Raw genomic sequence first — 19,548 nt, forward strand, 5'->3', positions numbered from 1 at the left:
CAACAAAGCGGTGGCATAAAACATTAATGGCCACTCTGCAAAAGCGGGTTCGATTCAGTGTTGGCCAACCCTACCCGTATTGTACCCGAATGTGACCTCCTGTGTTAAATGTTTAATGCAAATTAAAGCAAACCGATACACAAACCCACGGTAACGAGTTCCTTTTCCAATGTCCAAAATGGTGAAATGTGCGCAAAGGAAAATTGATATTTCGTTAGTATATTTTTCCCTTCATTACACCAACACACACACACACACCGAGACGGGTACAATCGGATCAATTTGTCGGCCTGTGGCTTGGTGTGATGGATTCGATTCCATCGTCGTCGTTCCACAGGCGGCACCACATTACGCCAAAACCCACCAAAAACCGCCACTGTGTGCCAAATCATCTCCCACGGCATGGCCCGGTGCTCAAATCAGGTGTTCTTTTTGCTTTCATTACTGTGTTTGTGAGGTGCCCATACTACCACCCCGATCACCCTCCCTAGTCTGGCACTACCTGCATTCACCCGCAAACAGGAGGAAGCAATAAAAAATTCAATACTTGCCATGTCAACCAACAATTAATCTTTTGCGCACCGCGGTTACGATTGTGTCCCGGGGCCACTGTCCTCGCCGCCGCACGTGTGGGTGTGTGTGTGTGTGTCCAGTGCTTCTGTGGAGTGTTTTCCTCTTCTTCGCACAGATTGTCTCATTTAACGGGCAGGGCAATCCTTTTGTTTGCGGGACCCCGTTTGGGCCCCGATGGGCGGGCACACTGATTGACCTCCAACTCATTATTTGTACACATTTTTGTGTTTCGTAGAGGTTTTTTTTTGTTTTGCTGCTGTTTGCACCACTCGACGATGGCCACTTAATATTCGTTACGAAAAATTAGTCACTTCACGACAGCATGGACAGCGGGACATTGGGTTGGGCAATTTGATGAAGGAGCTTTTGTTAATTAGCTCTTTATTGACACGCAATTTCTATAAAAGGATTTGGATTTTTTGAACTGCTTTTAGAAAAGGGAATTTATGTTTTCAAAAACTACTTTTAAAAAGAGTGTCATGAGCAAACGACTTCGCAAAAAAATCTAAACTATTGTAGAAACTAATCCACGTAATCTCGGTTAATGGTTACTATCCATTTCCTTAAGCCACAATTTCAAAGCCACCAACCGACTCGATCTACATCCATACCCTTATCTTACGCCGCGAAACGGCGGAAGGAAACGTTGCATAAAATACTTAAAATAATCACTGAAGCAACAACTCAGCCCCGCAAAGCTTCCGGACGTGCATTCGTGCACACGGTTCGAAACGGTTAGTGCTGCTCACCGACACAAACACACAAACACACAAATACACAAACCTTAAGTGTGACGAACACAAGAACACTGTGAAAAACAGTTCCATTAAAAACCGAAAGAACCGATGGCAAAGCGCAAAACGACAGCGGCCATTACTGGTGGCCGGTCGGTGTTGTGCAAAATGGTTATGAGTGTGTAAGCATTTGCACACAGCCATTGTTCACCCGGCTTTCACCATCACCATCGCCACACATTTCAGTGCATTTGTGCATTGGCAGTGGAGAGCAAAGAGTGTGTGTGTGTGTGTTTGTTTGTGCGCCGAAAGTGCGCCGATATGCACGTCACTGCCATTTTGCTGCGTGAAGGATGTTTGGCACGTGGCATGGCAGTTCGACTGTATGACGCAAAGCGGACATACAGAAGTAGAATAGCAGGCCAGATGGTATGCACTGGGATGACAGTTTTAAATTTCATACACTTCACGTACGTTGATAGCGCTGCAGGATGGAAAAGAGCTTTTAATTGAGGTTTTTAAAAATGCACCAAAAATGGCAGCAGTTGCTCAAGCAATGGAATGGAATATCTCGCTTTTTTGTACAATATTTAAACAAATTTGCTATTTTAATCGAATACATAAACTCATCCTTTATTAACCCTTTCGACTAGGGAGTGCATCCATCGGCAGGTGCCAGCACCCACCGAAAAGCGCCATCTTTTATTCATTCGAGCAAGAATGTAAATGGATCCATTTATGTAGCTACTGCTTGTGGCCCACAGTGGCTAGTGGAGGATACGTGATCTTGGTCGGTGGATTGCGCTGAAGCCGTTCACGTGTTCGAGCTGCAAAATTCAAATAAGGCCTGGCGTAACACCGGAGCCACCGTTTTACCCGACACGGACACTTCCGGTGCAACGTTGCAACGCACGTATCGGGCGCATGTGTTTTCGTTGGCTTCCGTTACAAACTTTTCGCTGCTCGGCCAACACACACAAAAGCTCACTGGGAAAGTGGGCACTCACTATTCCTAACGTCCATCACGCTCCCAAACTAATACAAAAAAAGAAACGCCCGTTCATACCGTACCGCCCCGAAATGGGTAATTGTGTCGAGGGAAACTTTTCCATGCGCTAATTGCAACGGGCCATCGGGCTGAGCGCAACTTGCAGTGTGTTTATGCGAACCGAACGGTAGCGGAAATGATGTAAGGGAACCTCCAAAAGCACACAGAACAAAAAAAACACACACACACAGCATTATGATTTAACAAGCCGCGGGGAACAAGCGCACAAACTAATAATGACATATTGGAGTGGCGCAAAGTTTGTCTAATTTGTTCTGAGCTCGTGTGTATGCTTCCTTAATTTAATTTTAATTTTAATGCTACAGTCGCTCGCCAAAACCGACGGTCAAATCAGCTGCCACACTAGCAAGAATGCTGTACAGTGCTGTACATAAAAGTGTAAAACAACCGGCAAATATGTTAGTTTTTGTTTAAAATTGAACTGTTATTTGTTGAAAGCTGTTACTGTGATGGTAGTGTTGTTCCGTTCAGCGTTAATTGTATGTTTAATGTTAGAGATACCTTGTTACATGTTCAATGTACATCCTGGTGTAAAAGCTACTGCAAAGCCAGAATTAAACTGTATTTTATGTAATGTTAAAATAACTGAAAAGACATTGCGTAAAACAGTAAACAAAAAAGCGCTTGTTTCTCCACTCGCTATCGCTCGCCCTTTTCTGTCCTGTTTCCTTCTCTGTTTCTTTCTGTGTCTTTCTCTTCGTTTCTCTCGCTCTCTGTCTCTTCCTCTATCTCTATTTCTCTCTCTATCTATCTGTCTATGAAATTTCCGTCTCTGCAAAACACTGTCCGCGTCACAAACACAACACACACTGTTCGTGTAGCGTCGCCGCCGCCGCCATCGCCACCGCAGACTCAGAGAATAAAGCAAAAACGAAAACGAAACAAAGAAAACCGATCCTGTCAAAATTTGTTGCAGAAATTTAATCCATAATTGGCAAATTACCATACTAACATTACGTAATAACATAATAAAAGATCCCGTTCCAGGTAAAGTCGATGAAAAGGCGACGCAGCTGCACGCGATCGCATCGCTGAAGGTGCTGCTGGACGCCACCAAGCCGCAGCGGGGCGCAGCGACCTCGTCCGCGGCGAACCATGTTAAAATTAATCTAAAAGAAACCACCTTAGCTAGCGATCGTCCAAATGGAAATATAGATACAACAATTGATTCGGTAAGTACTCGCGGATGGCGACAGCCAAATGGGGCAGGCGACAAAAGCCAATTGGCGAGAGAGAGAAAAACATTAAACCATTTGTAGCTGGGGTCGGGGTAAAATGTTCGCAATTTATAATCGATTAACAACCAAACAGCGTATCCCACACACGTTACCATGGCGAGTGGGGATCGCCGGTTCTTCACTCGGCTCAGCTGGGAAAGTCCAGTGTCCAATTTTCCAGTCCAATCCTGTACCGCGCTTTGAAACGGCGGAACCTGTACGCCCTGCAGGCAAGCACTAAAACAAAACGGGCATAATCCGGAATTGGTCCGTCCAGCACAGCACGACAACACGTCAGTCAGCGTGTGTGCTTTTGCTTCCTTTTTACCTGCCCCCCGGTGGAAAATGGGGAAAACCGGCTGACCATCGCGGGAATGGAAGGCGAAACAAAACCCCTTTTTCCCGTGCTCGGAACTCGATTAGTCCTGAGGCCAATTTCAATTTCAAACCCGTCTCTGACCGACTCTGGGGAATGCATTGCATTCCTGTGCTGCTGTTGCTTCGCTCTTCTCTCTCCCTCTCTCTCTATCTCCCGCTGGTCGGTGGAAACTTGCCAGACGGGCCCGCTCTACAAGAGAAGCGAGCGGGTTGATACCCCATCCGGCACAAAACGGTAGTAGCTGGAATGCCGTCTATTTATAGTCACGGCACAAAACCGCAAACGACGACGACGTCACCGGCTCGAATGCGAAAAGAGGTTTCGCTTACGAGAACGGCCGGCTCGAAACCGTACCGGTGCCTGTGCCTGTGCTGGCTCGTTGCCCATCGGAATGAGCTGGTTTTGATTGACAACTATCTGACGACTCTCCGGGGCGGTTACGGCCTTCGGTGTGGTTTCCGGTAGTTTGCATGGAGCGGCCCCGTTGGCCCCATCGCACTGGCAAAGCAACTGTTGCCGACTCGCCGTTGGACGGAGCACGGCCTGATGAATATTGCATGCGGCGTTTTGTGCAAAACGTGAGCGCATGGAAATTGAAACCCATTTTTGCCATTTACCATTTGCCGTACCGAGTGGTGACCGGCGGCAGTGCATGAGGCAGTGGAGGTTAGAGAGAGAGGCAGAGAGAGGTGGCGTTCAACACCGCTTTCAAAACCCGGGACTAACGTGCCGGCAGATATATTTTATGCGCGAAAGATGGATAAACTGTGTCTAGTTTTGAATAAATGTTTGCACAAGCGCGGGCTTCGGGGCAGGGGTTTTCCCGCACCGATCGATTGGAAAACTTCCGTGATCTGTCTTTGCATCCACTGCAGAAAAAGAGGAACAGTTTCCAGGTATGGACGTGCCAGCGATGATGATGATGATTATGATGATGATGGTGTGGGATAGCGCATACCTGCTCACGGAGCCGCTTCGGGGTTGAATATGAATGAATGTTAGGCAAAGTAGCGAACGTTCGAAATGGAGCTTTATATGTGTTGAAAATTAATTTAAACCCAAGTTGGTCGGCTGGCGGGAGTGCTCTTGTGCCCAAGCGTACAGGGCAAGTCTAACGGCTGTCATATAAACGTCATTCCTGTTTAACAATTAAAAGTGAGGGAAAACTCCAATTTTGTTCCTTAATGCTTCTAATAAACATGTCATGCAATGCAAGAGGCACTAAAACTACTTCATGTCAAATTAAGTCGACCTTGTTAGTCGATTCAAAAGTCCTTAAGAATTCTTATAGAGGGCGCTACTGTTCCAGTTTGCTCTGAGTATCTTTGCAGCTTGTGCTCAAGGCTCGCTATTGTACTCCCCTCAAACAATCTGCTGGAAATAGTTTCTTTCCCTAAGCCCGAAGGCACTCTACACTTGGGCCTATTTCAATATTTCATTATATGCATCGCATTGCTAGAAAAGCCTCTTCCGGAACATCTAAAGAATTCCAAACGATTGCCATCCTCTCTTTCAACAACCGCCAGCCGTGCCCCTGGGGGCAGCTCATGCAAGTATGATTCAAACAAACGTTTGCGACAATCGATGCCAGCAGGCCTGTCATCGGCTGTGCCATTTGATGCCACCTTCGAATTCAATCGAGCTAAAATGAATCGGGCAGCAAACGATTTGGCGAAAGATATTTACTTTCGAGTGCACCCTGCCGTGCCGCAACCGGGCAGAGTGGGCATTCGCTTTCCGCAAATTGATTTGAATCAACTTCCACTTCCGAATCCAGCAAGCCCAACATGAATCAAATGCGGCGCTTTGTTCGCTTCTGGCAGGGTTCCAACATTTCCACCAGCTCTCCAGAAGCACCCCAGCACACAGTTCTGAGTTCAGTTGGGAAGCAAGTGCCCGTATGGCTGCGCACACATACAAACACACTCACATAAACACTTTCGGGTTTCAAGTTTCTTCAAGATTTGCGAGCTGTCTGTCGGCCCGCTTTGGCAGCAAATACTTTCCGTCCGTTTTTGGAAGACCATTTGTCTAGCGTAAACACACACAATGCGGTAAGGGAAGGGTTCTTCATGTACCCGGGGAGGAAAGTGTGCTAACAAAAAAAATACATACCACATTGCTCGCCCCCCATTCCTCTCTGTTTCGCTCTGTTTGCATACCCCGTGGAGCTCATTTTTCTTCGCCGTACTTGAAATACAATCCCTGTCAGGCATCAACATCAGTTTTTGCTCCGGTCGATGGGATTTAGAAAACATTGCTTGTCTTCACCGTCAGCGCCCCGAAACCAGTCATGTAAGAGAGTCAGACTGTTACAACCATTCACTTGCTCGAATTTGCTAATCGAGTGCCTGATGTCCACGTAGCTGATGGACCCCTTAAACCGTTGAGGCTGAGGATCCACACGGTGATGAGAGATTTGAAAATGGCGATATGCAAATTCGATTCTGGGTCGTGCTGTTCCAAACGGAGCTGTCCCAAACATTTTCCGAAGCCCGAAAAAGCGTGATAGCGTGTGTTGTCATAAAGCGGCAACCCATCAACGGACACGGAAGAGAAGAGTCACTCAACGTTTATCTAGATGCGGCTCGCTGTTAGATGATTATTGATATGATTCTCTCATCATAGTGCTCGTTTGCAGAGCCATCTCGCCTCCATTCCAAGGTATGGTATTTCCGGGGTTTTTTCCATTCCTTTTTTTCCTCTCTGGAGTCCTTATAGCAGAGTGTTTGACACAGCATCACAGCACACAAAGCAGAACGCTGCCGAATGGGTTTCCCATCCAGTGGCAACCTCAAATCGTACTTTCGCCGTCGAACAGCCTCTTATCGAAAACACACCGAAAAACAATACTGAATCGCACAAACATTGCGAACGGTTTTCGGGTCCTGTAAATTGACTCTCTCGGAATGCCTTCCCCTCTCCCCCGCCCGAGAAATTCGATCTGAGGGGTCGTTTGTGTTGAGACAAATGTAATGCGCTTTCGAAAAAGGGACACTAGAAGCCAAAACCAAACAATGCTACAAACACATTTGATGTTTGCGTGCGATAAGCGATGGGAAGCAATGTACGAACCGGCACGTTTTCGGCTTAGGATGAAAACGCAAACCACTTCAGCGCCTTCTGTCCTTATTGACCTATTGACGAATTCATTTATAGTATCAGTGTTGTTGGGATAAGGCAGACTTCCAACTCTTCATCGCCCCTGGTACTTCCCAGCGCTTACGAATGGCAATAATTGATGGTAATTTGGATCCTCCATGTCTTGGCTCCAGATAGCCAACGGATAGGCATAGCTCTCTGTGTGAGCGGGAACGTATCCCGTTTTTAGTGCGTATTGCGTATCCAAAGTTACAGCATTAGTGCCGGTTGGTTGAGCCCGCGCGGGAAAGGGTAAATGAACCCTGACGGAATAATAATCAAACGCGCTGCTGCTCCGCAGAAGACTTTTGCCCCCATGTAAGTGTGGCGTCTTCGGTTCGGCGATACACGCTTACATACTGTTTGGATCGCTTGGGAAGCTTTCAGGGATGTGTGCGAAGAGGCTAGCCACGCGAGTGGTAGAGTGGAAAAATCACGTGGGCATGAAATAAATCCATTAACCCATTTCTAGCAAATTGCAGAACGCTCAACCGGGGAAGTTGTGTGTATGGGGGTGTCTGTTCCGAACAAAATAACGTGCGCAGGGCACATAAACATTAATATACCAGTTACACAATTAAGTCTTCAATGCAATATGCGAACGTATTCCAATAACACAGCAACGAAAAGATAACCTTTAAAAGTTGGACTTTCGGCCGAGGAAAAAAAACTACATTTCCATGCTTCGTACGCTCTGTTTTCTCATTGATTGTAATCATTCAAATTTCTCACGATTACAACACAAAAACCAGAAAGCGACCAGAAACACCACCAGGTCCTTGAACTTGCTGACTAATCGTTTCACCAAAAATATCCCCCAATTCATGGTTACACCATAGTTTCCCCCTGCTCGTACGTTTGACCCCCCCCCCCCTCTTCTATTCACCACCCATTCTGGGAATGCCGGGAAAAAAGGTCAACCGAACGAACTTTTTTCAAGGGCAAAGCTCTTTCCCAGCGCCCGAGCGGGGAGGGAAGACCGTTAAAGAGGAAGCTTTCCCGAGAGCGGAGAGCTTGTCAAATCGTTTATTGCGCACTCTGTCACACGTACTGCTGCGTGCTTCCCAGTCAAAGTGACACGTACGATTGTCTTCCCCGGGTTACGATGGCAACATCGCGGTGTGTGCGTGTGCCACGATGCAAGTGTGCGTGTGTGTTAGAAACGATGTATTTTTAATGGCGAGCTTTTACGTTCGGTCTCTTCTCGAAGCAATATGAGAGAGTAGGTGTGTGTGTGTGTGCATGGGTTTGAAACTTCCGAGACGGACGTTTAGCGCATCCTTTCCGGAAGCTGGAAGAAGGTTAATAGATAAAGATGCTGGTTGACCTTGGTGAAGCACGCTGTACGGGGCGCGCTTTCTTCTGAAACTAGGGAAACACACACACACACTTACACAAACGGGAGCTCATTAATGCACACGTTTATAGATGCAAGAGGTACCACAAGCACCTAACTCATTCATGCCTTTCTCATGTTTTGCAGGGTAACGAATTAGAGGAGGAACCACCAGAAGCACTGAGCATGTCGTGGCCAAAGGGTGCTAGGAAACGAATAACCTACCTACTAGTAGCTCCAATTATCTTTCCCCTGTACCTAACACTTCCCGACACCAGAACACCGAGGGGCAAGCGGTTCTTCCCCATCACCTTCATCGGATCGATCGTGTGGATCGCCGTCTACTCGTATCTGATGGTGTGGTGGGCCACCGTCGTCGGCGAAACCTCGCGAATACCGCCCGAGGTAAGACCGATCCTGCCGATCCTGGTCACGGCACCAACCAAATTGAACCATCATCACATTCACACAACACAATTATTCACACTCTCGCACTTCGATTTTGCAGGTGATGGGACTGACATTTTTAGCAGCAGGTACCTCCATTCCTGATCTGATCACCTCTGTGATTGTGGCACGCAAGGGCTTCGGCGATATGGCGGTGTCCAGTTCCGTCGGCAGCAACATCTTCGACGTAACAGTCGGGTAAGCTGGGCTGGGAAGGCTGTGCCTCCGCGCTACATTCTGCGACTCCAACATTCACTTTATCTTTATCTTTTTGCTCCCGCAGCCTTCCAATTCCGTGGCTCATGTACGGAATGATCTACGGCCAGCCGGTGGAGGTGAACTCCGTCGGCATGGTGTGTTCGATCACGATCCTGTTCTTAATGTTACTGTTCGTCGTCATGTCGATAGCTTGCTTCCGCTGGCGAATGAACAAAGGCCTGGGCTTCACCATGTTTTTGCTGTACTTCGCGTTCGTTGCCGTGTCGCTTATGTTCGAGTATGACGTGATAGTGTGTCCATTCTAAAAACCAGTTCTCGTACACACGCACACGAAAGACAAGAAGAGGGAAAAGAAGGTACCACTGAAACATATAACTAGTGTATGCAAGCTCGTAAAGCAATCGTTACAATAATAATGCTGATACGGTGATGTTGGTGGCGTGGGACAATCCGATCCACACACACACACAAACAGAAATACACACTAACAGACAAACACACAATCATACACACACATATATACGAAAACAAACACCACCAGAAAGCAAAACCACGTGGAGATGGAGTTGTCCGACACAGGTTTGGCCGCATCGCTTCACTTCCTGCTCTGTATGCGCATTGAGATCTGACCGATTAGTATCTTTCAAAGCAAACACTCTAAGCTCGATAGAATCGCCATACAATGGCAATGAGAAGAGTGTAGATTGAGAGAGGGAGAGAAGAGAAAAGAGAGAGAAAGGGTGTGTGTGTGTAAAAGCTACAGTGATACAGCATAACAAAAAGGCTTAGCAGATAAGTAACCAAAACAAACAAAACAACCAACCTTTTTAATCGAACCGCATTGTGGCAAAGGGGTTTTCAAAACATCAAAATCATAGCACACACAACTAGATAAACTGAGCAAGCGTAATGAAATTAATAAACTAAAGGCATCTAGCAGGATAGCGTGGGACGATGTGAAAGTAGTAAGTAAACGAAGGTAAACGAATCGAACCATCAGATGGAGGAGAACTAAAAACATCTAAACCAAATCTATTAAGCAAACATCTTTCATTTAAAACTTTTAAACTCCTGTTCTATATTCGCATCTATAGTATCGAATCTATAAGAATCAAAAAATCACAAACGTTGTATGAAACGAACATAGGTACATAACAAAAGAACAACACACATTCAAAAACACACATACAAACACACAAACAAACAAACGCATTTTAAATTATAACCAACAAACACAACAATGGAAAACAAAAGCGATGAAGATGCAAATCTAAATGGGTGATCGAATGATAAATCCCTGTATTTCAAGCGACATTTATCTAAAACAAAAATGCTTAACCAAAACTAAACACACACACACACAGCCAACTAGTTGAAAGAGGGGCAGGGATCATGTAGCCCCAGTGGTGGTCAGGTCAGTGCGCAGCTGGTACCAAGTGGCGTAAAATTACAAACCAAACGAGCGAAAACGCGCGCTAAAATTTAACAAACAAAAACTCATACTAAAAGAAACCAAAACTCAACACTAAAAACAACGGAGCAAACTTCTTCGATTCTCTGTAGGTCACTTTCTACGGTTTAGCAAAACAACAACAAACAAACAAAAAGAATACAAAACCAGCATCTCTAGATTTTAATCCAACGTTTAACAACGATCAATTTCTTAACAACAAACTCATCAAACTCATTCAATGCAACGCATTGCGGCGCATTTCATTAGGAAATTTACCGATCTAGAAGCTACTAGGGTACGAGGGAACGAGGCAGAAGCGAGCCAGGGCCCATCCATCCCAAATCAACACCCTTTACCCTTTTAATGCACGTACGCAAGCAAACCCAAACCATTACGCACTCGCTCGCTCGCTCGCGCATACGCACCTTGCGTTGGTAGTCACGCTGGCGCGCGAGTCATGCGCATTTCGCGCCAATCGCATATTCAACACTGTCCGGGGGAGTGTATGCGTACGAGGAAAACCATTTATACTACGAATATTGAGAGTTTAACAACAATCCCCGTAAGCCATTGAGAGCATTGTTATTTCACTTAGACTATGAATCTACCTACCTTTCCTACTACTATTTACTACTACTACTACTACCACTACAACAAACTACTACTACTACTACTACTATTACCACTATTCTAAGCACTCACAGAGACACATACACACTTACAATTCATCTCGTTTTTCCCCTCCCCAACTATCGAGTAGATGCGAGTAGTATGCGGAAGCCTTAGCTTTGAGTTTTTGGTAGGGTACCCGGACAGCGAGACAGATACAATCCTTCCCCACGTTTTCCGAGAGAACCAAACACTAGTTGGAAACAAACAAACTAAAAAAACTTGAGAAATTGTGTACTCACTCTTTAAATGGCGCTTCTAGCTAACATTTTTTCCTTAGCAAAAGTTGACTACTACTAACACACTATCACATTCTTGCAATGAGAGTAACTCAACAATAACTCCGCGAGTAACGTGTCTTTGAGCGTTTTCCTATCCTCGACACACTACGAAGCCACTTAGTAGGGTTGCCATTGTTCAGTAGGACTGCCATTGTAATTCATTCAACTCATATCATTCTCAACATTCAATAGTTTGGAACGACAGCTAGAGAGCTCCAATAGAGAACGGGGAACTGGGAAAAGAATGCTTAGGTATCATCTGTTTACGTCTGTAAAGCAGGATCATCGTGTGAACTTCCCATGCATCAGGCGCTAGCAGAGGCAGAAGCTATCGGTATCGGTTCATCGAACAGCAACTACCACGAGATAGAAAATCTTCAAGCTACATCAGTATCAGGTTGGTACAAAGGTAAACGGAAAGTAATTACTTCACTACGAATGTGCACGGTGTGTGAGTTTACAAGAGAGTGTTTTGATTGTATTTCCCAAGAGCACGTGTTTCAAGTGTGTGCGATTTATAGCTGGAGTGTCACAAAGTTGTGCTTTGAGCAATGCCCATTCATATGGCATGAATAGTGGAAATGTTTCTAATCCATTCTCTCAGGTTTTTGGCGTTTGACAGGTGTCTTGATATCTGTCAAACTTTCAGCATAACTTATGGTGGATAAATGTGTGTACTTGGTGGAAGAAGAATGCAAAAGCAGAAAGCAATTGGAGCGATCTTACAGCAGCGATACCGCATGGAACGACTACAAATCAACGACCAACTCCGATGTAGCTAACAGCTAAGCCATCATCAACCATCAACACTTCAAACCCCAAACAGGCTTTTTAGGAGAGGGCATCCATCAATTGATAGATTTAAGTACACCCGCCATCCCACACGCAAAGAGCATAACAAACACGAAAGATAAATCCCTCGATACCCCTCCCCCCTCCAAACGCAAGTAACGCGCATCGTCGCAGCCGCAGCCCGAGGCGCGACACCGGTCGAACGCCGGAATATAAAACAAAAGGAGAAAAACAAAGATAATAAAATGAAATGTTAACAAATTTTTGAAAGGTTTTCTTGTTTTTATTTTGTATTATTAAAGAGGAGGAAGAAGAGGAAGAAGAAGAAGAGTTAGAAGAAAAAAAAACAAGAAGCAACAGGAAGAGGCAGCCAAGCGAGAGCGGCGCAACAGCTGGCGTAGTAAATAAATTATAATAAACAAATCATGCAACTAGAAGGCAGGGTAGGGCGGGGAGTAGATGGGTTGGAAAACTCCAACCCTCCCCCCACGAGGCAAAAACTGTCGAAAAACCTGTCCAATTGTGCAGACAAAAAAACAAATGCCACCTTAAGATGGGCAGCACCTGCAGGCTGACACAAAACAAGTAAAACAAACAGACAAACAAACAAACAAACAAATCTAACATCGAATTGCGAGTATGTTTCGTGGCCGGTTTGAGGCAAAAAACAGCAACAAAAAATACAATGGAAGATGGAAAACGACGCGTGCATAATAGGCGAAGCTAACCATTCTTGCCGAAAATGCTTCAACAGTTCGAACAAACATTTTCTAACATTAACAAAATCCCACCCCCGGTTCCTTACTTAGGCTTGCGTTTCGCCGACAAAGAGATGGTCAATTGCTAGGCTATTTATAGACGCTGTTATTGGTGCAAATGCAATGCGCTTTCTTCATCTGGACACGCTATTAAACCTTTCCTTTTTGGCGCATCAAATTGCAAATGCCCCGCAAGAGGAAGCGACGCAGAACGAAGAGTGGAAGAGGAAAGTGGCAAAAAGAACAATTTATAAAACGCCAGCTACTAGGAGAAAACAAAATAAGAAATCGTACATATCTGTTGAGACGTGTGCATGCTGTTGTTGTTGATGTTACGTTTTTGTTTTTCAGCATTCAGCACGTCTTCAATACGGTGCTGCACTCACACACACAAACACACATAAACACTCGCTGGGTGCGGTGGGGAAAGCCCCTCGGAAGCAATGGCCTTGATGCGCTTTCACGCGGGCTCCTGGCTCATGGCACAAGGAAGGGCTCACGTTTTATCGTTCCGCGTTGCCATTACGTTGTAATGCTCAATGCTAACGCTACTCTATTGGCAGATTATTGTTCGCTGAAGAACTGTTGAACCGCAAAACAACACAAATCGTAGCAAAAGACACGAAGAAAGAGTCATACAAAAAGAAGAAGAAGAAAAAAAATGGAACAAAGCAGAGCAACATTGAGAATGTATAAGTAAGACGTGGACACCGACGGAAATGTACTAATAAAGGAGAAGCAGAGCAAAAGTACATAGTCAGAAAAGAAAACGAACAAAAACCAAACAAAGAAATAATACATAAGAAAAAGATAAGACAAAGCAACAGCAAACCAAAAAACTAAACAAACAAAAACAAAAAAAACAATTGTTATTCACGTTACACAAATTTGCTAATTATTAGTAGGCATTGACATATGGTTACAAAACTGTAAATAGTGCACGAATGCAATTTTCGGTGGTGGGAATGTTGTTGGTCACAAGCTAATCCAACCAATAATAAAAGGAAAGAAGCTAAGTTAGTGTGTAATGGCAGAGGCGTAACAGAAAGAACAAACAGAAAAGCCCCCGCCCCCCCAAAACTCCCGCACACACTCATGTTAGCAGGGAAGATAGGAAGGATATGCAAGGGAACGGCTTCGGTAAAGGGAGAACGAAGAGACGAGACACGATTTTGGCGTCCACAACAATGCAACAAAACAGAAAACAAATCAACGTGGCTTACGCAACGCACATACGCAAAGTCTGTACCGCGAATTTGCCGCACGTGCGTAATGTAGCTGCCCGCTCGAATGCATTTGCCACTTCGCGCGCCAGTGGCGCCGGCGGCGAGTGGTGTTGATGTTTACCCGTCCAGATTACAACACAGAGGAGTGTTACGATGGAGAAGCGTTTTTTGCATTATTATAAACCAATTGGAAGCGTATGTGTGGCGATATTTATTGGCAGAACAATATTTGGAGACACTGGTGGGCCGATGGCGTAGGGAGAAAGCCATATCCGCAAAGCCATACTGATTCTTCACTCCTACTACTTCGCTACTGTCACACAGTCTGAATTCCTTTCCAATCCATTGGATTTCTTATACGGAACAGCTCTTCTATAGGATGCTGTACTTTCCGTTTATCTTCCCACTTGTCACTCTCGCTCTCCTTTGCATCTGTGTAAACATTCTTGACAGGACATTCTATTTGGAAGCTCTTGGAAGCTCTTGGAACACTCCCAAGAACACTGCAACCTACTCAAACTCTTCTTATATTTTCTTCTACGCCAAAAAGAAAACCAAAACTCCCACCAAAATGATCGCTCAAAGGCGCCTTTTTTTCTTGTCCCCACTAAAGCGTTCCGTTGAATCCGTTCGACCTTGACTCGTGATAGGGGATCGCACCCATTCGCCTCCTCTCGCCCCTGCCTAACCAGTGGGTGTAGATGCGCAGAGGGTGTCCAGTAAGGGGAGGATGTTTTTTTAGGCACTGAAACGCATATAAATATTATACATACGGATAAAAACACATACGCAAACAACGTAGTCAATTTGTATCATACTTTCGTTTCACGGGCGCGCGAACGTTTCCCAATTCCGCGCTGCTTTTCGGTGGTTCTAGGTTTTCCAACCAGTTTTCCGCATTCCGCAAAATGAACAAAACATAACAAAAACGATGTGTGCAACGTTAAATATATACATAAAATATGTGCGCGCGTGTGTGTGTATGTATGTGTGTTAGAAAGAGAGGGAATAAAGAACATTACTAGAACAAGAAACACAAAAAGCAGCAACACAGTTTTTGCCTACAACAACTGAAATATTAAAAAAAAAAAACAATTACAAAAGTGTGCTCTTGTTCTGAACATGTCTTGTTATGCTACCAAATGCTGAGGAGAAAGAGAGAGAGAGAGAGAGAGAGAGAGAGAGAGAGAGAGAGAGAGCAAAACAGAACGCTAAACTGGGTATAGCATTAGCGAAATCAGGGTTTTGCAGCAGGACTTTTAAAAATTTCCGATCGATCGGACCGGAGCAACGCTAAGCGTATTGGTTGGCTTTTTTATTGTTTTTTTTTTTCTCATTACCTATAAAGTGCAAACAAAACAGCTCCTAAATTGAACATAAAAACACATACCGACAAACACTCCACACACACACGCACACGCGCGCGCGTATACAGATCACATATATACGTTGCAGTTAGTGTAGTTAAAGACAAGAAAAGTATAATGTTAAAACAAGGGAGAAAAACATGAAAATAAGCTATGTTTTTCGCAAATTACACACATACACATAAATAAAAAAACGATATACGCTTGAAGAAGAATGCCACAACTTATTTGTCGCGCGGTGCATTCATTCTAAAAACCCAAAAGTTAAATAACGAACAAGAAAAAAAAACAAAACAAAACAAACAAAAAGAATGCATAATTAAAGGTCAAAACAAAGAGGAGCGAAAATAAATACAACAACAAAACAAAACAAAACATATAACATCACGTAGCAAGTAAGCAACATGATCAATGTTAGTCCTATGAGGTAAAGGGGAGAGGATAGTAAAAGTAACACACAAACACACACACACAAAAGAAAGACAAGACAGCAAATCAGCAAACTTTAGAGCAGCGAAGCAACCGAGAATAGAAATGGGACGGGGTACGATGGGAGTGTAGAACCCATCAATTAACGATTGTATGGCGCACTATGTATGGACAGTGTTCTATTGCTTGTGTGACGTGTTTGCGTGATGCTACCCGGTTTTGATTTTTTCCTCTAGAACGAGAACAGAAAAAAAACGAAACGAACGTAACGTTGTGTTCCTGCTTCACTGTTCGGGGTGAATAATACACCGCTTTGCCCTCTCCTCCCATATTTCTTGTGCCGTTAGCGTTGAAAAGAAGCGTGGAGGTATGACTAGTTTTGCTGCCATTTATTCTATTTCCGAATTGGGATTGTTCGTTATCTGTTGAAAGGCGTTCGCTTCCGATAGAGGGAAGGGACAAACAAATAATGGAAGCAACGGGGAAGGTTTGTTTGATTGTTACATTTCGAGTTCGCAACCACTACCATTAAAGTCTAACGTTAAGGTGTTGAAGTTAAGATTAATAATAGGATCGAATCGACAGGAAAACAAAAACAAAGATAACAAACTAAATAAAAGCAACATAAAACTAACACAATAGCTGAGAAAGAACATAAGCGTTGCGTTAGGGTGGATTATAAAGGAATGAAAGGATAAGAAGAATGATGTGAAGCAACAAACAAAAAACAAAAAGCGCTGAGAAGTTGTTGCATTGGTTGGTAGTTTTTTTTGAAGCGCAAAGCAGAGGAAGAGCGCAAAAACACATTGTAAAACAGAAAACCTCGTCACCATTTTCAGATGTGATATTTTGGTTCTTGATCGCGAGTATAGTGTAGGGTAGGCCCCGCCAGTGCTGCCACCTGGTGTTGCCGCGGCGAGGTTTGCGGTACGCCGCTGAAAATAATAAAACATAGGTGTTGTTGTTATTTCCTTTACTCGGTTGCAAACTTTCTCATACACTCGTATCCTCACGCACACTTACAAAAAGTGGCATAGAGCGAGAGAGAGAGAGAGAGAGAGAGAGAGAGAAGGAGAGAGAGGTACAGTAAGTTGCAATATTGTGTTAATTTGTGGTGTGGTTTCAGTTTACAGCGCACAGTCAATGGTCACGATGGCGATCTACATGCACTATTCGAACCGTGAAGTGAAGTCTCCTTCTAGCAGGTTTACACCCTGTTAGTGGACCGCCTCACAAGGGTACATCAAACGGGGGAGGAAAGCTCGCAATGGTAGAGCAATGAATGTTGCATAAATTCAGTTTTTGTAAGCATTATAAGCATCAGTGTATAGATCACGCAGTTTTGATGGCATCAAAGAGCAAAAGGTCCGGCACCCGGTATCGTCAAGCGATCAGGTCAAGCGACAAGCTTAATACAAGGTAGAATGAAAAGGAAAAGGAGAGATTGTTCGGGATCGTTTTATCAAGCCACAAAACCAACCAAAAGCACCAGTGTTTCGGATCGTACTCCACAGAGGAGAAGAGCGCGTTAGCGAGACAGATCCTTCCCCTCTTCCCCCTCCCCCCATTATAGCCAGCGAGCGAACAAGCAGTAGAACTTCTTTAAGCCAGACTAAACGCGCATTGTTACTAATATAGTGAAACCTGAGTAGGAAATTATCGAGCAATCGAACAAATGCGTAAATGCGCGCACGCGTGTTACATGTTGTGGGGAGAACCGCGGAGTGGCAGCAAACAAAAAAAAAAAACAAACAAACATGAGATTAAGACATACTAAAAAAAGAAAATCAACCAAACGCTTTTAGACTTCCAAGTTTACCATGAACAATGTTCTTCAAACATTAAAAAACACACACACACACATACATACAAATACATAAAAACACAACAATGGCAAAATTAAAATAAAGTAAAACTGCTAAACCATACCCATTTAGATAAGTTGTTCATTGGCGGCGGGTACAGCAGGTAACAGACGAAGGCAAAACGGTCCAGTAGTACGGTACGGTAGTCGGTCACGTTTCCACACAACAGCGACAAACAGAACACGTTCACTACGCCTGCACTACGCAAGCCGAAGGTTCCCTGCCTGCGCTGTCCAGTGCGCCATTGTGGGAAGAAGCTTACGAATGCGGGATGCATGTTTCCTGGCAGGCGCGTCTAACGTGTCAGTGGCCTGAACTTTTAAGCTAAGACGTTGAAAGCTCTCTGATTTGTAGATATTGCATAGTAGAGCGCGCATACTGCATATGTTTGTCCTGTGTTTGAGTGTTTGTTTCGGCGACACGCGACGATGGCGATGCCCCCTAAAACGCCATAACTCCGTTTGTGTTGCATTTCTTGCGCTCGCTGTGTGTACACCTGTGTGGGTGAGGTTGTTTGGACACGGCTGCGTTTAAGTTATCCATTGGTCCCGCCACATACAAGAGGTTAACTGTCACAACAAACTTTCTCAGTTGAATTTACAAAGCAAAGCAATAAGTAATGAATAAAAAGAAACAGATAGTTAATAGTGAATAGCGAAACCAGCACCACTGGTATCGAGGCGGAACAAACACAGTAAATTTATCTTTAAATGCTCTTAGTAACACACAGCGAAACGTAGCGATTCCCATTAACGAAAACACATTTAAACTCATGCCACTCTCCCATGCACCCCAAAATGCATCTAGATCTACAGAAGACTACAAAATACGCCAGGGAGTGTTAGCATATGTGCGTTACAATAAGGTTTTTGCAGGTAAATTTAAACGTAACCATTTGCCAGCTTAGAGAGCAGCGTTCATGGATAGTGTGCATATGCATTTCATTGTTGGTGGGATGAGTTTTAGTAATTCAATTTTTACCAAATTTTTTTCCTGTCACACACTAACACTGTCTCACGTTGGTGGATTCGTTTCAGCGTGTTACTGTGTACATTGCTTGAAGCAACTGTAGCGTTGCCGTTAATGCCAGAACCACGTTCTAATGAGCCAGCTTCTTCGTACACAAGGCACGTGGTAGGAGAATACTAGGATTTTGAGTGAACGTTTTTGTGTACTTGTTTACCTTTCTTCGTGTAGTAGCAGGTCTCTAGGTGAGAAAAAAACACACACAAACTTACACGCATAATTTCCTACCCAGTTAACCTCAACAATGCAAAACCGAGGCGAAAAATGCATAACGATCGGAGCTAGTGCGATTTTGGATTCGCCACAAGGAGAGACATAGAGAGAGAGCAAGAGAAAGAAGCGAATGAGCAGGATGTGCAGAAGGATAAACAAAATAATAAAAGCTGAGCATGAAAAGCTGAAAACCAATTGAAAAATTGTAGTAAACATTTGAGCTGTATGTATAAATTTTTAAACCACACAATACAACCCTATACCTAGGAAACGCGATCATCGGTTTTGCGTAGCTACTAAACAAACAAACAAACAAACAACAAGGGCCATGGGTGAATAGTAGTGGACTTGGAA

General features: G+C 44.3%; 1 protein-coding gene across 8 annotated transcripts in view; it reads left to right on the top strand.

Annotated features, from left to right (window-relative positions):
- LOC120899944 (sodium/potassium/calcium exchanger Nckx30C) overlaps positions 1–17,842 on the top strand; it is a 72,931-nt gene extending 55,089 nt beyond the window's left edge. For 5 of the 8 annotated variants that reach the window (XM_040306340.1, XM_040306334.1, XM_040306335.1 and 2 more), the window contains exons 5-8: positions 3,352–3,548; positions 8,597–8,854; positions 8,958–9,094; positions 9,180–17,842. In XM_040306340.1, coding sequence (XP_040162274.1) covers positions 3,352–3,548; positions 8,597–8,854; positions 8,958–9,094; positions 9,180–9,420 — 833 coding nt within the window. In that variant the 3' untranslated portion in view covers positions 9,421–17,842. The remainder of the gene's footprint in view (positions 1–3,351; positions 3,549–8,596; positions 8,855–8,957; positions 9,095–9,179) is intronic. The other 3 variants (XR_005739127.1, XR_005739128.1, XM_040306339.1) reach the window with 3 other exon arrangements.
- The last annotated feature ends 1,706 nt before the right edge of the window (positions 17,843–19,548 follow it).

The sequence above is a fragment of the Anopheles arabiensis genome, chromosome 3 (assembly GCF_016920715.1).
Source record: "Anopheles arabiensis isolate DONGOLA chromosome 3, AaraD3, whole genome shotgun sequence".
Classification (NCBI taxonomy): Eukaryota; Metazoa; Arthropoda; class Insecta; order Diptera; family Culicidae; genus Anopheles; species Anopheles arabiensis.